The following is a 17661-nucleotide window of genomic DNA, read 5'->3' as shown; positions in this document are numbered from 1 at the left end:
ACATGATGCCGCACATCTAAAACTCCAGAACACAATGAACTTAGTCTACCTGACATAAAGCCGGATCAGTGGGCCGAAAGTTGGGAGGGAATTGAAAGGGGTACCGGGAATCTTTTGGGGTGGTGGGAGCATTGACTGGTGATGGAGATGTGGAGATATATGCTTGTCGAAACCCCTCAAACCATACACTTACAGTGGATGCATTTGTGGTATATAAGATTATATCTTAATAAAGCTGGAAACAATTTAACCTCAACAGGTCTTGCTTGGAGTCGGACAAACCAATCATGAAATTCACGTGGAGCGTGAAGGGGACAAAAATAGCCAACATGGTTTTGGCTATAATAGACAAATGGAGGGGCGCCTGGGTGGCTCAGTCGGTTGAGCGTCCGACTTTGGCTCAGGTCATGATCTCACAGTCCATGGGTTCGAGCCCCGCATCGGGCTCTGTGCTGACCGCTCAGAGCCTGGAGCCTGTTTCAGATTCTGTGCCTCCCTCTCTCTCTACCCCTCCCCTATTCATGCTCTGTCTCTCTCTGTCTCAAAAATAAATAAACATTAAAAAAAAATTTTTTTTTAAAAATAGACAAATGGATTCATGGAAAAAAATAGAAATGGAAAAGGCCTCTACTAACAAAAAATTTACATATGTAAAGCACTGTGTAATAAAGCGAAAATGAGAAAAGGGTGAACTATGCAAATAGATGAGGCCAGAGCAATTCGTTATTGCCATTGAGAAAATGAAACATCTAGGTTGAGATATCAGATAGGCAGCTTGCTATCCAAGTTTGGATCTATTATACTTAAAACCATGGGATTCAAGTAGTCGAGAGTAGTCGAAATTGCTCACAGGGAGTCTCGGGTAAAACTGAAGAAGTATACAACAGAGCTCAACTTTGTCTGATGGAAATTCATGCTTCAAGCTTCACGCGGGGCTAGGAAATGATGTGAAGCCAGTCGTTCCCCTCCCCAAGAGGAGGAAATCCCTATAACTAGTTACAGCAAACCCATCATAGGACAAACCACATACAGTTCAGCTGAACTCTCTTCTTTCCTGTGCATTTGGAGGCCTTCAGACTCCATAAATAAAGGTGAACATGAACTATTCACCTGCCGTAGAGTTGCTGACAGGAAAGATGGACAGGCTTTAGAAATGTGGAGAAAGACATTATGAAAAAAAGCACTCACAATATATCACAATAAACAATATGACTGGCAAAAGTTGCCCTAAACCCGAATGAGACAAAAAGAAGCCTCACGGAAATGATGCAAACATATTAGACTAGGAAGGAAAGAGAGGCATAAGGGCATGAGATGTGATGAATGCAGGGAGAACATGGAATCCAAGGAACAGAATAGCATTTCCGACATCAGCGTCACAGCTAACCCACTCAGCAAATATCTACAGAGCACTTGCTACATGTCAGGCACTATGCTGGGTGCTAGGGGCTCAACAGTGCACAAAAAACACAACATGGCTTCCAGAGCCCAGCTCTCTGGGCTTGAATCCCAGCTCTGCTGTTTAGCTATGAGATCCTGGGTGAACCTTTAGCTGCTCTGTCCCTCCATGTGTGCATTTATAATATAGGAGCTACTCAATGGAGTCGATGTTGGGACTAAATATATGTCCTTGCATGTAGAAAGATATGTATTAGTGTTACTTGTTTTTATTACCATTACTGTGTAAGTTGGATCATTGAATGAAAAAAAACAAAAAAACAAACCAGGCACTCAAAAAGAAGACCACATGGAAAACTGGATAAAATAAGTTAGACAAGTGACGTCTACTTGCAGAAGGTTGGAGTGGACAGGGGCGCCTGGCTGGCTTAGTCAGTGGAGCGTGTAACTCTCGGTCTCGGGGTCATAGGTTCGAGCCCGGCTTAGAGATTACATAAAAATAAATAAATAAACACACAAAATGTTGTGTTTTTTTTTTAAAGAGAAAGAGAGAAAGTTGGAACGGACAAACTTCCACCCCTACTCGGTAGTAACAAGGCATCCCTCTCCCACCGGAGTGGTGTGAGAGGACGCCGACCGGAGAATCAGGACTTTCGCAATTGCCCAGTGGAAATAAGACAATTCCCCCCGCTGCAGTGTCAGTGGAGTCCACACAGAGAGCCAGAACTCTGACCCCCAATCAGCAGCAAGGAGTTTCCCCCTCAGTGGCAAGCCCAAGGGAGAACTCGGACTTATCTCTCCACTAGGCACTAATGAGAGGGTCTCTCTTTTCTTCTCCCTGAGGAGTATCAGAGGCCTAGCTAAAACAGAAGGTTTTAAATAAATTCCAGTCTCCTACTATAATATATAACTCTCCAGGTTTCAACCAAAAATCATTCATCATACCAAGAATTAGGAAAATGTCAGACCAAACTGGCCCCTGTACCCAGAGCGCAAGGAGAGAGGGAGGAAAGAGGCAGAACACTCCAGATTGGCAGGGGGCAGGTTTTATAAGCAAGGGAACCTGCGTTTGAGACTTATCGCGGGGGGCTGAAACACGAATAGATCTAAGCACGTACCCACCAGAATCTTAAAAAGGTATAGAGGGGCCTTAAATGGGTTCAGTGTCATTCCATCCTGAAGGTCTCAGCAAGCCATTACTCTCTCTCAAGGCTGTGTCCTTGAAAACAGCTCCAGCTGAGGAATGTGAGCAGGGCTTGGGGTCCAAGGACAAGGAAGGGGGTGGGGAGCATCAGATTGCCCGGTTGCGACTCAGGGGTGAAGTGGCGGTCACATCTTCTCAATTACCTCCTCCAAAGTGGAGTAAAGACTATCACTTAATGCCAACACCAAGGGACAGAGACACTGGAATCCGCGGACCAAGATTTTCAAACAGTCATGACACAAATACTCCAGTGAGTGATTTGAAACATGCTTGAAACAAATGAAAAGATACAAAGCCACGGAAAATGAGTAAAGAGTTGCATTAAAGAAATAAGAAGGTATAGGGATGCCTGGGGGGGGGGGGGGGGCTCAGTCGGTTAAGCGTCTGACTCTTGATTTCGGCTCAGGTCATCATCTCACAGTTCGTGAGTTCACGCCCCACATCAGGCTCTGCGCGGACAGTGCTGGGGATTCTCCTTCTCTCCCTCTGTCTCTGCCTCTCCCCTGCTTACACTCTTCTGTCTCTCAAAATAAATGTCCTTGAAAGAAAGAGAAAGAGAGAAAGAAGATATAAAGAAGAATCAAAGGGAAATTCTGAACTGAAAAATATAATAACAAAACAAATTCAACAGGGTTTGCGAAGAAATACAATAACAATAAAAAAAAAAAAAAAGTCAACAGCAGAATGGCAAGAAAGAATCCGTGATGGAAAACAGAAAAATAGAAATTACCTATTCTTGGGGAGCCTGGGTGCCTCAGTCAGTTAAGTGTCCAACTCTTGTTTTGGCTCAGGTCATGATCTCATAGTTGTGAGATCGAGCCCTGCGTTAGGCTCTGCACCGGGCATAGAGCCTGCTTAAGATTCTCTTTCTCCCTCTGCCTCTCTCAAAAAACTGAAAGAAGAAAGAAAGAAAAGAATAGAAGAAAGAAAGAAGAAAGAAAGAAAGAAAGAAAGAAAGAAAAAAAAAAAGAAAGAAAGAAGAAAGAAAGAAAGAAAGAAAGAAAGAAAGAAAGAAAGAAAGAAAGAGGAAGGAAGGAAGGAAGGAAGGAAGGAAGGAAGGAAGGAAGGAAGGAAGGAAGGAACAGAAATTACCGTATCTGAACAACAGAGAGAAAATAGACCAAAACATAAAATGAACAGTCTCAGGGATCTGTGGGACTATAACTTAAGACTAACATTCATATAATCAGAGTTCCAGAAAGAAAGCTGATAAGGCTGAAAAAGTACTTGAAGAAATAGCAACTGAAATTTCCCAAATTTGTCACGAACGTAAATCTACAGATTAAAGAAGCTGAGCAAATTCAAAACAGGATAATTCAAAGAAATTCAGGCCAAGACACACCAGAAGTAAGTGAAAAACTGAGACAAAGAAAAATTCTCGAAAGCGGAATTGAAACCAGAAAAAAAGAATACTTTATTGAGAAGGGGGAAAAAATAAGAAATCAATGAAGTTTTGAAACCGGAAAGACAGTAAAGAATATCAACGACCTAAAAGCTGGCTCTTTCAATAGGTCAATAAAGTTAGCAAAGATCGAGCAAGACAGATGGAGAAAGACAGAAGACACAAATTACCAATATCAGGGATGAAACAGAAGATACCACTATAGACACTGCAGATACCAAAAGGATAATAAGGGAGGGGCTCCTGGCTGGCTCAGTCAGCACAACTCTCGATGGCAGGGTTCTAAGTTCAATCCCCATCCCATGTTGGGCATAGAGGTTACTTAAAAATAAAAAATAAGGGGCGCCTGGGGGGCTCAGTCGGTTGGGCGTCCGACTTCAGCTCAGGTCACGATCTCACTGTCCATGAGTTCGAGCCCCACATCGGGCTCTGTGCTGACGGCTCAGAGCCTGGAGCCTGTTTCAGATTCTGTGTCTCCCTCTCTCTCTGACCCTCCCCCGTTCATGCTCTGTCTCTCTCGGTCTCAAAAATAAATAAACGTTAAAAAAAATTTTTTTTAATAAATAAATAAAAATAAAATAAAATAATCTTAAAAAAAAAAAAAGGACAATGAGGGAATACTATGAACAACTCCACATACATAAATTTGGCAACTTTAATTACATGGACCACTTCCTTGAAAAACACCTACGGCCACTCAATCTGAAATAGATGATTTGAATGAATATTCCTATAACTGTTGAAGAAATTGAATTTATAATTAAAAACTTCCTTCAAAAAGGAACTTTCTTGGTTTTTATTTTTTTAATGTTTATTTTTGAGAGAGGGACAGAGAGAGACAGAGCGCGAGTGGGGGAGGGGCAGAAAGAGAGGGAGACACAGAATCTGAACCAGACTCCGGGCTCTGAGCTGTCAGCACAGAGCCCGACGTGGGGCTCGAACCCACGAACCCTGAGATCACGACCTGAGCCAAAATGGGACGCTTAACTGACTGAGCCACCCGGGCACCCCCAGCGTCACTTGCTAAGGAGCGGCTCTATTCTACTGATCTCGAGGTCTGTCCTTATGCCAGTACCAGACTACAGCCTTGCAGTGAGTTTTGAAAGTCAAGAAATGTAATTCCTCCAAATTTGTTATTCTTTTTCAAGATCGTTTTGGTTATCTGGCAATGCTGGCATGTCCGCACGAATTTTAGGATCAACTTGTTCATTTCTGCAAGAAAGACAGTTGGAATTCTGAGAGGGGTTGCACTGAATCTGCAGATAGATTGGGGCAACACCGGATAGAAACGCTTCGTAAAAATATAAATTTTTCCAGAAGTGAGGTACAAATGCACTAGAATTCCTATTTGAATTCTAATTATTTTTAAATTTTTTTTAGTGTTTATTAATTTATTTTGAGAGAGAGAGAGAGAGAGAGAGCACACACCAGCAGGGGAAGGGCGGAAGGAGAAGGAGAGGGAGAGAGAGAATCCCAAGCAGGCTCCACACTCAGAGCAGAGCCTGATGTGGGGCTCCATCCCATGACCTCAAGATCACAACCTGAGCTGATATCAAGAGTCACATACGTAACCAAATGAGCCACTCAGGTGCCCCAGGATTCCAATTATTTTTAAGCTGGACAAAGGGATGTCCACTGTTAGTCAAACACAAGCTTGAAAAGTCCTCCTGAGATAGGACTTGCTGTCTTGTGCTGCTCCTTGTGATGAGTTGCGGTAAATAAGTATCTGCTATCTGACGTGGCTCATTATATTATGTAATTTTGAATGTCTTACCTGTTAAAGAACAAGTCATTTTACGTGAAATACGTTGTGAGAGGGAAAAAAAAAAAAAAAGAGGTTGCCAGGGATACAATAAAGGAGAGTTGAATTCTGGGCCGTGGTTTGACATCTGGCTTAGAACCGGACCTGATGATCCCACCTAAACAGACAGGAGAATTCCAGGGGAGGTGTCATCATCCCTGTGGATGCATGAATTTCCCTGGAGCCCAGTGGACACCATGCACGGTGGTCCGGCCTCCGCCATCTTGCTGGTGCTCTACAAAGTAAGCGGAGGTGAGTTGTGGGCTCCTTAGCACAGAGCCTGTGTGTTTACAGGGCAAGGATTCAAAGAAGTGGTTCTGGATGGGTCCAGCACAGTTCATCCTCCACGCAAGGAAGGAGACGGTGTGGTGGCTCTAAGGCACTCACACGTGGCCCGTGAGACTGCCAGACCCTGTCACGTAGGAGCTTTGAAGGCAGCAAGTGATTTCCAGAGAAACACCAAAGAGATCAACCACAATGGCCAGGTAAGTAAAAAGACATCTGTCCCTTTCGTTGTCCTTCCCCCACACACCCACCCCCACCCCTCCACCCACAGCAGGAGCTGTCCTTAAAAAGGGAGGGGAGAAGGGCTATCCCTCCTCCTCTAGGTCTAGTAGATGGAGTCCCTGCTTAAGCTTCCAGGGAGGAGAATGGAAGGGATAAAATCTGAACTAAGATTGAGGCTTTACAGTGACTTGAATTTTTACATACTCAGTTTTTGAAAGATTTCAAATGAGTTACTAAAGTAATTAGAAAGTAATAAACTCTTCTCAAGAGTTCATTAGAGGGCAGGACAGGGAGATTTAAGAGAGCATAGTTAAAGCCACACCTGGAAACACAAAACCATTTCGGGTTTATGTTCCAGTGAATTAAGACTGGTCAATAAACTGATTACTCTAGGGGCACGTGGGTGGCTCAGTTGGTTGAGCATCCGACTTCGGCTCAGGTCATGATCTCACCATTCGTGAGTTGGAGCCCCACATTGGGCTGGCTGCTGTCTACGCAGAGCCAGCTTCGGATCCCCTGTCCCCCTCTCTCTGCCCCCTCCCCTGCTTGCGCTCTCCTGAAAATAAATAAATATTAAGATAAACTGATTACAGGTTCAGGCCGCATTGTTAGATACAGAACTGGGTTGGTGGGTCAAAAGTCTCCCTTTCGTGGCCACCCACGGAAATACCAGCTCAAAGGAACATAGATAGCCTCCTCATACTATATCACTCAGGGAGGCACTGTACAAATATTTCCAATCCTTGCAAGGACTCTGCAGGTAGTTATTATTATCCACACTTCACAGATGAGAAAACAGACTTTCGGAGTGGCCGGATGACAAAGTCTCAGAGCCAGTAAGTGAGCTAAAGTTCTGTCTGGAATGCACACCCCCCACCCCCCTGGCCTATCAGCCTTGGGGCCCTTGCCCTGCCCACCACAGTAAGTCGCTTAAACATTAACTCTCCTGGGAGCCCCTCAGAAACTCTCTCTGAAACCCCTCGGGCTGGTCTCTCCACCGCGTCCAGAGGACTAAGTCTGTGTCCCTCTCTACTTTTAGCCCCTGTCGCCCACCCTCGCAAATGGATCTTTCACGTCCCTCCTCTCCCTGATCTTTCTGCTTTCACGTCCCCAATAACCCAAGCCCCTGAACCCAGTGCGGGTGATGTGATATTGCAGGGGGGCAGAGGAAACACTTCTTCAGGAACCCCTGAAGCTAAAAAACAGCTTCGAGCTTAGCCTGAGGGAGGAAGTGGGGCGGATCAGCTAGAAAGGATGTTGACCCCCACGGGTCAGACGAGAGGAGGGGCCCTCTGGCCAGGGGGAAGTGAGAAGAGGGAGTGCCTGGAAGAGATTGTTCATGCTTTAAACCCGGGCCAAACTAAATGAGTAATGAGAGAGGGTGTGCGGGACCTCACTATATATAGCTGAGCCTAGAGATTCCTTCACCAGGGAAAGCGCCCGGGGCCCCTAGACAGTCTTAGGGCCTATGAGTCCACAACAGACCCAGTGATACAGCCCAGAGAACAGCTTGGGGGAAAGCCGGGAGCTCTGTCTTCACCTTTTTTTATTCTTCCAAGTGGTGTCAGTGGAACAGGATGTAAGGCCCACTTGGGAAGAGGAAGGCCTCCCTTCCGTTGCAAACATGGACGTCTCGGCCGTTGGTAAAGAACTCCTAAGAGCCGACTCCTGCCTCCACTCAAGCGCCCGGCTGTAGAGGGTGTAGGCTGCTCAGGTGTCCGTGGGTTGGTAGGAACGTGGCTTCTGTCTCCGAAGGTTTGGGGAGGCTGTCTCTCTCCACAGGGGGCACATCTTACAGGGTATTTTTGGACGTAAACTTCTCTGGAGGAGGAGAATACTGGGAGAAATCTAACACCCAAGTCTCTATGTCCGTGCACAGCTTTCCTCCCCTCAAGGGAAATTCTGAGGAAACCAGCCATCTTGTAGAGTTTTAATTATATACACCCTCTGGGGGCGCCTGGGTGGCGCAGTCAGTTAAGCGTCCGACTTCAGCCAGGTCACCATCTCACGGTCCGTGAGTTCGAGCCCCGCGTCAGGCTCTGGGCTGGTGGCTCAGAGCCTGGAGCCTGTTTCCGATTCTGTGTCTCCCTCTCTCTCTGCCCCTTGCCCGTTCATGCTCTGTCTCTCTCTGTCCCAAAAATAAACATTGAAAAAAAAATTAAAAAAAAAATATATATATATACACCCTCTGGATGTACCACCTAGAGCTCCTCTTGACATAAGATGTTGTCCTAGTGCCCGTTGGATAAGACGCCTAGGGGAACCTGAGTGGCTCAGTCAGTTCAGCCTCGGACCCTTGATTTGGGCCCAGGTCATGATCTCACAGTTTGAGAGTTCAAGCCCCGTGTCCAGCTTGCACTGATAGGGCGGAGCCTGCTTGGGATTCTCTTTGCCCCTCTTTCACTCTCTCTGTCTTTCTTTCTCTCAAAATAAACAGGAGCACCCGGGTGGCTCGGTTGGTTGAGCGGCTGACTTTGGCTCAGGCCGTGACCTCACGGTTTGTGAGTTTGAGCCCCACGTTGGGCTGGCTGCTGTCAGTGTGGAGCCCACTTCAGATCCTCTGTCCCCCCCCCCCCGCCCCGTCTCTGCCCCTCCCTTCCTTGTCCTCTCTCTCTCTCAAAAATAATAAACATTAAAAAAAAAGAAGAAAAGCTTTCTTTACCAAGCATTTAAATAAACAAATAAATAAATAAATATTAAAGAAAAAAGAAGACTAGTCAATATTGCTCAGTATTAGGATAAAAGGAGCTCTCTGGGATCTGGGGGAGGGGTGGAGAAAGTCAAGTGTGGGATGTTAGGCACACTTCCAGGCTGAACAGAACTGTACCTAAGGCTCGGTGACTGGGGCTTCGTCTCGAGGTATCAATATTGAGGTAAATGGAGGGGAAAATTTTTTTTAAGAATGAGTTTTAGGGGTACCTGGGTGGCTCAGTCGGTTACGCGCCCAACTCCAGCTCAGGTCATGATCTCGCGGTTCGTGAGTTCAAGCCCCGTGTCGGGTTCTGTGCTGACAGCTCGGAGCCTGGAGCCTGTTTCACATTCTGTGTCGCCTTCTTTCTCTGCCCCTCCTCTCTCTCTCTCTCTCTCTCTCTCTCTCTCTCAAGAATAAATAAACATTAAAATAAATAAACAACACAAAACAAAAAGAACGATTTTTAAGTTTAGCACCTAGAGCTCCAGAGCAATTAATGCAAACAGGAAATTCTCAGAAGGGGGAATTGCTGGAACACTTATCTGTAAACTCTGCCCCTGATTACAAAGTTGATAAGAGCTGCTCTCTTGCTTGGCCTTGAGCTGCCATTGCCAGCAGCAAAATTTCTGAACTCCAGGTCTCTTGCCCTAAACTGAAAACAATCTATCTCCCCGTTTCCAGAGGATGTGCAAAACTTCCTTTCATCGCTAGGAATTCCTGCCACTTCTTCCTCCATATTTTCTGAGTGGGATTCTCCTGCTTCATGGTCACTCCGTCTAGCATTTCAAGACCCTGTCTCTTGCCTTCTGGTCTAACTCCCCCTCCTTTAGATGCTGACTGACTCGATTACGTCCTCTCACGGGTGGGGTGTCTCGCGTAATATGCGCGGAGAAGATTCCAGTCTTCCTCCCCTCTTCTCCTCCGACTGGGGGGCTTGCTGTGCCTATGGGGGACCCACCCCATGTCCCTGGCAGCACGACTCTAGTGATCTGCACTTTCAACCCCTTCAGCGGCCCCACCCCAGCCACACCTTGCACATTATCCTCGCCCTGACCCACCTCATCTCTGAAATCCGCCCCCCCCCCATACATTCTCCTGTCAATCTGGTTTCTCCTTCCCTTTTTTCCAAGCCTAACACTCTCCAGAATTTATTTCCTCCAGATTCATCTCCATTAAACTCTTGAGCCGAAATCTCACCCGTGCTCCCTGGCCCCCTTGTCTGTCTTTCCACTGCTCCTAAGAGCCTCGTTTTGAGAGAATCTTGTGGTCCTACCTCTCTACTTCTACACTGGAGCTGTTGAGCGGGCAGCCCTGAAGATGGGAACCGATCTACAAAATCCACTTTCCCCCCGGGCCTTCCAGAGGGCACGAGAACCTTCCACGGTGCGTGGAGGACGTTCAGGCTGGAACCACTCCTCTCAATCCCAGACTGCACCCCTCTCGCCGTCCCCCATCTTCTTGGGCCATGACCCTGATTTTACAAAGAAAACAGAAGTCGTCTCCTTTAGTTTCCTCGCCCTCTCACCCCCATCTCCCTCAACCTGGACCCGGAAGTGTTTCCCCACACCCCACCCACCTTCCCCACTGGGCTCTCTCCTCCTTCAAGGCCTCAGGTAAGCATCAGTCCTTGAAGACTTCTTGATCCATAGTTAGTGCTCAATAAATGTCAGCCATTATTATTTTTCTCCCATGCTCCTTCACAAAGAATTATCACCCTGCTTTCTGCCAGAACAATATTTTTTGTATCTTACTTTATTGCACTGACCCCACAGCAGTGATTATGTATCTACATGCCCGTCCCTCATGTTAATCCATCAGCTCCTTGAGAACGGGGAAACAATATAGCGTCTGGCATAAAATAGATGTTCAATAAACACTTGAAGAAATAAAAATATGAACAACTGACTTCTCAGATAGCTCTGTGATATCAGTGTGTTCATCTATTTAATGGCTGCCTTTAGAATCCTTCCAAGAGGGTTAAATTCTGAGACGCCCTGAGAGCAGGCCAAACCCATGAAGTCGGAATCTCTTAGGAGGAGACCAAGGCTTTTGTTTTTGAAGACTGACTGTAGTATGCAGCTTGGAGTGATGCTTGGAGAATCACTGCCTTCTGGAAGGTAGTGAGACTCAGAAGACTTAGCTGGCATCTAACTCTCTCCTGTATTACAGGACGTCCCTGACTGTAATCTAGTAAAAGGGACAAGCCGACAAGAAGTTGGACAATAAGAAGCTGGGGCAGATCAGTAGAGATCATTGGGTGGGGTGATGGGCTTCTCCCTGGTACCAACACACCCTGTGTCAGCTCAAGTCCATCAGGTCTGGGGGGACAAATACTCACTGTTCATCCCCCAGGTCTCTCCTGTCAATGAGCACCATAATGTCCCCGTGCTGTCACACCTGTGCTTCTAACGTGAACATTTACCGGACTTTGGAGAAAAGCAAGGTAACCTCAGTGAGTTGGAAGGGCAGGCTGTGTGGGGGTAAAGAGCAGCACACAAGGTTGGCAGGAAAAAACAACCCAAAATTGTCTAGTCTAGTGGTTTTTCTTTTTTTTTTTATTTTTTTTAACGTTTATTTATTTTTGAGACAGAGAGAGACAGAGCATGAATGTGGGAGGGTCAGAGAGAGAGGGAGACACAGAATCTGAAGCAGACTCCAGGCTCTGAGCGGTCAGCACAGAGCCCGATGGGGGGCTCGAACTCACGGACTTCGAGATCATGACCTGAGCCGAAGTCGGACGCTTCACCGACTGAGCCACCCAGGTGCCCCTCTAGTGGTTTTTCTAAAATGACATGTGTTCATTCCTGAATGTGGCTTTTTTTTTTTTTTTTTTTTTTTTTTGGTCAAGTGGTGGGATAGAGCCCCACGTCTGGCTCAGGGCTGAACACAGAGCCTGCCTAAGACTCTCTCTCTTTCCTTCTGCTCCTCTCCCCCATTCACACATGCTCTCTCTCTCGCTCTCTCTCCAAATAGAATAAAAAATTAAAAAGTAAAGAAGAATTCCTGGGGCGCCTGGGTGGCTCAGCCGGTTGAGCATCCGACTTTGGCTCAGGTTCGAGCCCCGCGTCGGGCTCTGTGCTGACGGCTCGGAGCCTGGAGCCTGCTTTGGATTCTGTGTCTCCCTCTCTCTCTGCCCCTCCCCTGCTCATGCTCTGTCTCTCTCTGTCTCTCAAAACAACAACAACAAACATTAAACTAAAAAAAAATTTAAAAAGTAAAGAAGAATTCCTAAGAAGTCAGTATGGGTCAGGGATCTGGGGTCTGTCAGCCTCATCCAGGAGACTGGTAGAAATGCAGAATCTTGGCCCTCCTCAATCAGAATGTGCATTTTAGCAAGATCCCCAGACGATTTGCATGCACATTCAAGTTTGAGAAACACTGTGCTGGACCCGAATCTGATGTACAAGTGCTGAGGTGGCCTGAAATTCGGCATTTCTAACAGTCTCCCAAGCAACGCAAATGCTGCTGGTCCAAGGATACCCCACATTTGGTATTTTCTCTGTGACAACCAAAGGAATCAGCAATCACATCAGCAGCCTGCTCTCTCCCAGGCTGTCTGTTATGAATCCCTGTGTTTCAAAGGGGGAAGAAAACCAATTCTCAGTGGTTTAAACAGTGAACGACTTGCATGTGCTTGTATCACTGAGGACTTCAGAGGTAGGGCTCCCTGTCCAGGAGCCCTGATTCACGGGCTCAGCTGCTGTCACCGGGAATCCAGGTTTTCTCCTGTCCCTCCAGGCTTTAGCCCCCACCCCAGTGGCATCACGCCCACCCTCCAGTCAGTGGCCTCCAGGCTCTCCCCTCATGAGCAAAATTTTCGAGACTGAGAACAGCAGCTAAGATCATCTCTTACATTTCACACACGAAGTATGGCAGTCAATTTTATTCAGTCAAGCCTGAAGGGCTGTGCTGACCTCCCTTCTGGGGCGCCATTTATAGAAAACCCTGGACTTTCTCTACCCCAGTAGATTTGCTCTCCGCCCTCCTCCCTGCAGCATCACCCATCGGCACCCTGTTCTCTCGTTTTGTGGTCAGCTTTGGCCAGTGGGAGGCACTGTGAGAAAGTCAGGCCGGCAACAAGATTTTTTCCCCCAGGGTCTGTTTTCTGGTCTCGTCTTCTTGGGCCACACTGACAGTGGCTTTATTCCTCTTCCCAAGGCCAAAGCCATGGCGGCAGGATCCCTAAATCCACCATTACCTCTCCCCGTTTCCAGTCATGGCTGGACCGTTCTCTGAGCTACTGCAAAATTTAGGATGCTTCCCGTCCCTCTACGGATTCCCTTATATAGATTGTCTGTCCCTTGATCTTTCTTCGTTCACCCATTTTAAGTACACCATTTGTTTCCTGTGGGACCCTGACTGATGCAGGCACATTTAATTTTGCAAAAGAATGTAACATCTCCAAATACATGGAATATTTTTAGGGCTTTACTTCCAAACTTACAAAGATGTCAGTAACGGAGAACTGGAGAGACAACGATTTGAAATGTGGACAATACACAATAAATGTTCATTACAAGCTTAAAACCAGATGGAAGGAGATAACGTTAGGAGAGGGGAAAAAGTGTTTTCTATTAGGGATCATTAATTTTCCACTTTATAAAAAGATTTTATTATCTTATAAGAATACAAACTATTGTAAAACCCTTGTTTTTTAAAATCACGTCTGAATGTGAAATGGAGTGCATATACAGAAAATGGGAAAGGATGGGTTTTATATACGTTAAGCAGGGCACATCTCCTTTCTTTTAATGTTTATTCACTTTTGAGAGAGAGAGAGGGAGAGACAGAGAGCCACCATGGGGAGGGTCAGAGAGAGAGGGAGGCACAGAATCCAAAGCAGGCCTCCAGGCTCCGAGCTGTCAGCACAGAGCCCGACGCGGGGCTAGAACTCACACACCTTGAGATCTAGACCTGAGCCGGAGCCGAAGTCGGCCGCCCAATCGACCGAGCCACCCAGGCGCCCGGTGCCTCGCCTTTGAGATGCCAACAATGTTAAACGTTGTTCTCGCTCAAACGTCGGTTGTGAGAAAGCCAGGAACGTTTCGCGCGTTGTGGCGGCTGCGGCAACGCTCCGTGCACTGGCAACGGACGCCGGGGGACAGAGGCGAGGACTCGAGCCCGCGCCCGAGCGGCCCCGCGGGAGGCCGCTGCTGGGTCGGTGCGCGCCGTCGGGGCAGGGCAGCGCCTCGGGAGGAGGCCGGGCAGACGCGGCCGGTGCGCGGGGAGGGCTTCCCGCCGTAGGACGCGCGCGGGGCGCTAGGGGGCGCTGGCGGGCGCCGCGAGGCTCCACGCGGCCACGCTCCACGCGGCCAGGCCCGGGGCTTGGGGGGGCCGAGCCCGGGTGCCTGTGGCCGGAGGGGGCCCCGCGGAGTCGCGAGGGTGTAGGGCTCGCCGGACGGCCCCGAGGCAGCCGCACCCGGGGCAGAAGGCCGGATCCTGCGCCAGACGAGTCCCGCGTGGGCGACCGTGGGCTGGGGGCGCCTCCCGCCCCCTGGCAGTCGGGCCAGTGGCCGCCCGCTTATGGGGGACCGCAGCGGCCGGCCCGCGGGGATGCCCTGCTCGGGGCGGGGGAGGTCAAGTACTCGACCCCGCGGCCGCCTGCGGTTAGGAGTGGGGGCGGGGGAGCCAGTTCCGGTGGCCAGGCGGCTACCGCCAGAGCCCGGCGCCGCGCCGCCGCCTCCAGGAAGGCCTCTCCTCCGTTCACGTCCGCCTCGGCTGGGGGTGGACTTGCTTCCCCACCCCCAGAGTGCGGACATCTCTCCGGCCGGAGGGAAGTCCGAAAAGCGGCGCCCCGCAGGCTCTTTCGTCCAAACCCGGGGAGCGTGATAGTGGAGGTTAATATTAACCATGATGCCCGAACGGGAGCACCGGGAAGTCCGCCGGCCAGTGACTGCTGGGGCAGATTTCAGCACTCCAGCCAAATCAGCGTCTTGGGAAGCCGACTGTCTTGGAGTATGACAGTCCTTGACGGGCCCAGAGAGCTGCCTGGAAGGGCCACCACCGGCCCCAGGAAGGCAGGCAACTTAAGGACAGGGTCCAGAACGCAGCACCGCCATCGGAACTTTCCATCCATCGCCTGGCTGAAACGGGATACAGAAAGAACTGATGTTTTGCGTAGAAAAGGTTGCACTCAGGGCGTGCGATTTCTTCCCCTTTTCCTCTTCCTTTCTTCCCCCTTCTCCTGTATCTGAAGCGCAAGCATTCTCCGATCGGTTCGTGGGCACACAGTGTTTACAAGAGTGAGAGGGAGTCTTAGGACTCAGCTGTACAGGAGAGGATTGAGGCAAGATACACGCTTACGTTGGACTGGAGACAGGACGAGTGCGGCCGACCCCGCTCGAGAGTAAATAGAGGTTCGTCTTCTAGAACTACAGGACGCCAAATAATATAAGGTTGACTGATAAGGCAAGCTGCAGAATAGCAGGGAAAATGTGATCCCATTAGTGGGGGGGGGGGGGGGGTAGAGGGAGAAAATCCGACCTGTCTTTGGGATTGTAGATGCGGACATAACGTGTCCGGGGGGAATCGCTGAAGTTCGGACTGGGACAGGGATAATGGTTTTCCCTCGGAGTGCTCCTTAAATTTTTTATTTAAAAATAGGAAAACAGGGGCGCCTGGGTGGCGCAGTCGGTTAAGCGTCCGACTTCAGCCAGGTCACGATCTCGCGGTCCGCGAGTTTGAGCCCCGCGTCAGGCTCTGGGCTGATGGCTCAGAGCCTGGAGCCTGTTTCCGATTCTGTGTCTCCCTCTCTCTCTGCCCCTCCCCCGTTCATGCTCTGTCTCTCTCTGTCCCAAAAATAAATAAACGTTGAAAAAAATTTTAAAAAAATAGGAAAACAAATTTTAATGAAGCTATTTATGCGGAAGACAATTATTTGACATTAGTGAGATGAAAATAAGGTCCGGCCGTGTTATTCCTTCTGTTAAAAAAGAAAAACAAACTCTCCCTCAACTTCAAAAGACTGAAAGCGGAATGAGCTGGAACTTTTCACAACTAGAGGCCACCGTCCCGGCTTTTCTAACACAAATTTCAGCATCTGGAAAAAAAAAAAAAAAAAAGAGCCCAAGACCACAGCTTGTATCGCTTGAAATTCTCAAGCTTTGCACATCTGTCCGAAAGGTGCTGTTGAATGCATTTCCAGCTCCAATCAATGACCAACAGTTTTATTTGTATCAATCTCCCCATTTCTTACCTGAGAATGAAGAAGAAATCCGCTCTTTATAAGAGATTCGAGTTTCCTTTTGCAGAGGGCCTTGCCTGGTTAGCTGACTCCTTTAAAACCTTTCCCCAACGCGCAAAAGTTCGTGTTAACATTTATACCTGGCGATGGTCGAGAGTTTGCTCTCGACCCTTTTTTAAAATTTCATCTCCCGCCCCCAAGACAATTGTGCACCTGCTGCTCCATGGTTTCCCGGAGGTAAAAACCCCTTTAGGAGCGAGTTCTCAAGGGTAAGGCCACTGACGCGGGACGCAGGATTTTCCCGGCACCTGCCCCGCAAAAGCCCACTCCTCCCAAGTCCTTCCCAGTTATCTTCGCCCTCGCCCCCACGCTGTGTCCCCCCCCCCCGCCCCCGCGTCCAAGCGGCCCGCGGGGTCCGTCCCGGCGCGAGCCGATGGCGCTCAGTCTCGGCCACACCTAGAAGGCGCCGGATGCGAGACTCGCCCTTGGCTGGGCCCCGCCGCCCCGGCCGGCGCCCCGCTGCTCCCCGCCGCCTCCCCCTGCACCTTCCTGTCCCCGAGGGGGTCGGCGAGTCGGCCCCGGGGCAGGTGTCCCACCCGGTCATGCCGGCGGGCAGCGCGCGGCGGGGCTGGCTCTGGTCGTCACCGCCGCCCCGCGCCCCCCACCCCACCCCACCCTCCGCGGGACCCGCCACCAGTCCCGACGCCAGGGAGGGGGTAGGAGCGAGGGTGGGGCATGTCCCGGGCGCTGCTCCGCGCCGGACCCGCCACCGCCGCCGCTCCTGGCCAGTCCCAGCCCGCCGCGCGGCCAGCGCCCTCGCCGGCACAGTGACACTGCGGGCGCCCGGGGCACCGGTCCTTTCTTGCACCGATGTGGCCCACGGAGAACCGCCGCTCCCGCCGCCGGAACCGCGCAGACGCGGCCGCGAACTCCGTTCGCTCGGTAAAGCGCAGCCCGCGGATACTGGGTTCAATTTTACGCGCAGCAGAAAATACCCCGCCGAGACCCAAACCCCCTCCCCTAGCCAGAGCAAAGTCAGTCCCGGATGTCACGTCCAGACGACCTTCTGAAGCCTGCGCGCGGCAGGCAGGCTCCCGGACCAGCACAAAAGCGGAGCCCTCGTTCCCACCTCGGAACCGGATTCGTTTCAGGCCGAGTGTACCCGCGCTGGGCGGGCACCAGGCCACAAAGCTAAGGTCTCGAAACGCCTCGACGCAAGCGCACGACGTCGCAGTCCTTGGGTCCTCGTTACCAGGGTGGCCCCGCTGGCGGTGCTCTCCCGGCTTTTGGGGCTTTTTGTGTTTCAAAGCACCAAACGTGAGATCTTTGGCCTTCTAAATTCAAGCCACTGCAAAGTCTTGTTAAAATGTTACCCCGAATTAATGGCAGCCCGAGTGCCGACTGCTGGCGAGGGCAGCGCGGCGCCCCGGGGTCCCAGGGCCTCTTCTGCTCCGAGACGCAGGAGGGAAACGCC

General features: G+C 49.8%; 1 protein-coding gene across 2 annotated transcripts; it reads right to left on the bottom strand.

The window, feature by feature from the left end:
* Window positions 1–13363: 13363 nt before the first annotated feature.
* On the bottom strand, window positions 13364–16538 carry LOC109497084 (translation initiation factor IF-2-like). Of its 2 annotated transcripts, none has more exons than XM_045049902.1 (2): window positions 16200–16538; window positions 13364–15087 (listed from the first exon to the last, which is right to left on the bottom strand). In XM_045049902.1, exon 2 carries the CDS (start codon window positions 14854–14856, stop codon window positions 14017–14019), a length of 840 nt encoding a protein of 279 aa, XP_044905837.1. In that variant the 5' UTR covers window positions 14857–15087; window positions 16200–16538; the 3' UTR covers window positions 13364–14016. The 2 variants fall into 2 exon arrangements, 1 of the variants encoding a protein (XP_044905837.1); XR_002153215.3 differs by lacking the exon at window positions 13364–15087 and adding an exon at window positions 15830–16043.
* Between the last annotated feature and the right edge of the window lie 1123 nt (window positions 16539–17661).

The sequence above is a fragment of the Felis catus genome, chromosome F2 (assembly GCF_018350175.1).
Source record: "Felis catus isolate Fca126 chromosome F2, F.catus_Fca126_mat1.0, whole genome shotgun sequence".
NCBI classification, from domain to species: Eukaryota; Metazoa; Chordata; class Mammalia; order Carnivora; family Felidae; genus Felis; species Felis catus.
This window is presented reverse-complemented; position numbering and strand designations above follow the sequence as displayed.

Bases quoted from the DNA above. Each gene is read 5' to 3' on its own strand.
- LOC109497084 (XM_045049902.1), bottom strand. From the start codon at position 14,856: ATGGTTAATATTAACCTCCACTATCACGCTCCCCGGGTTTGGACGAAA.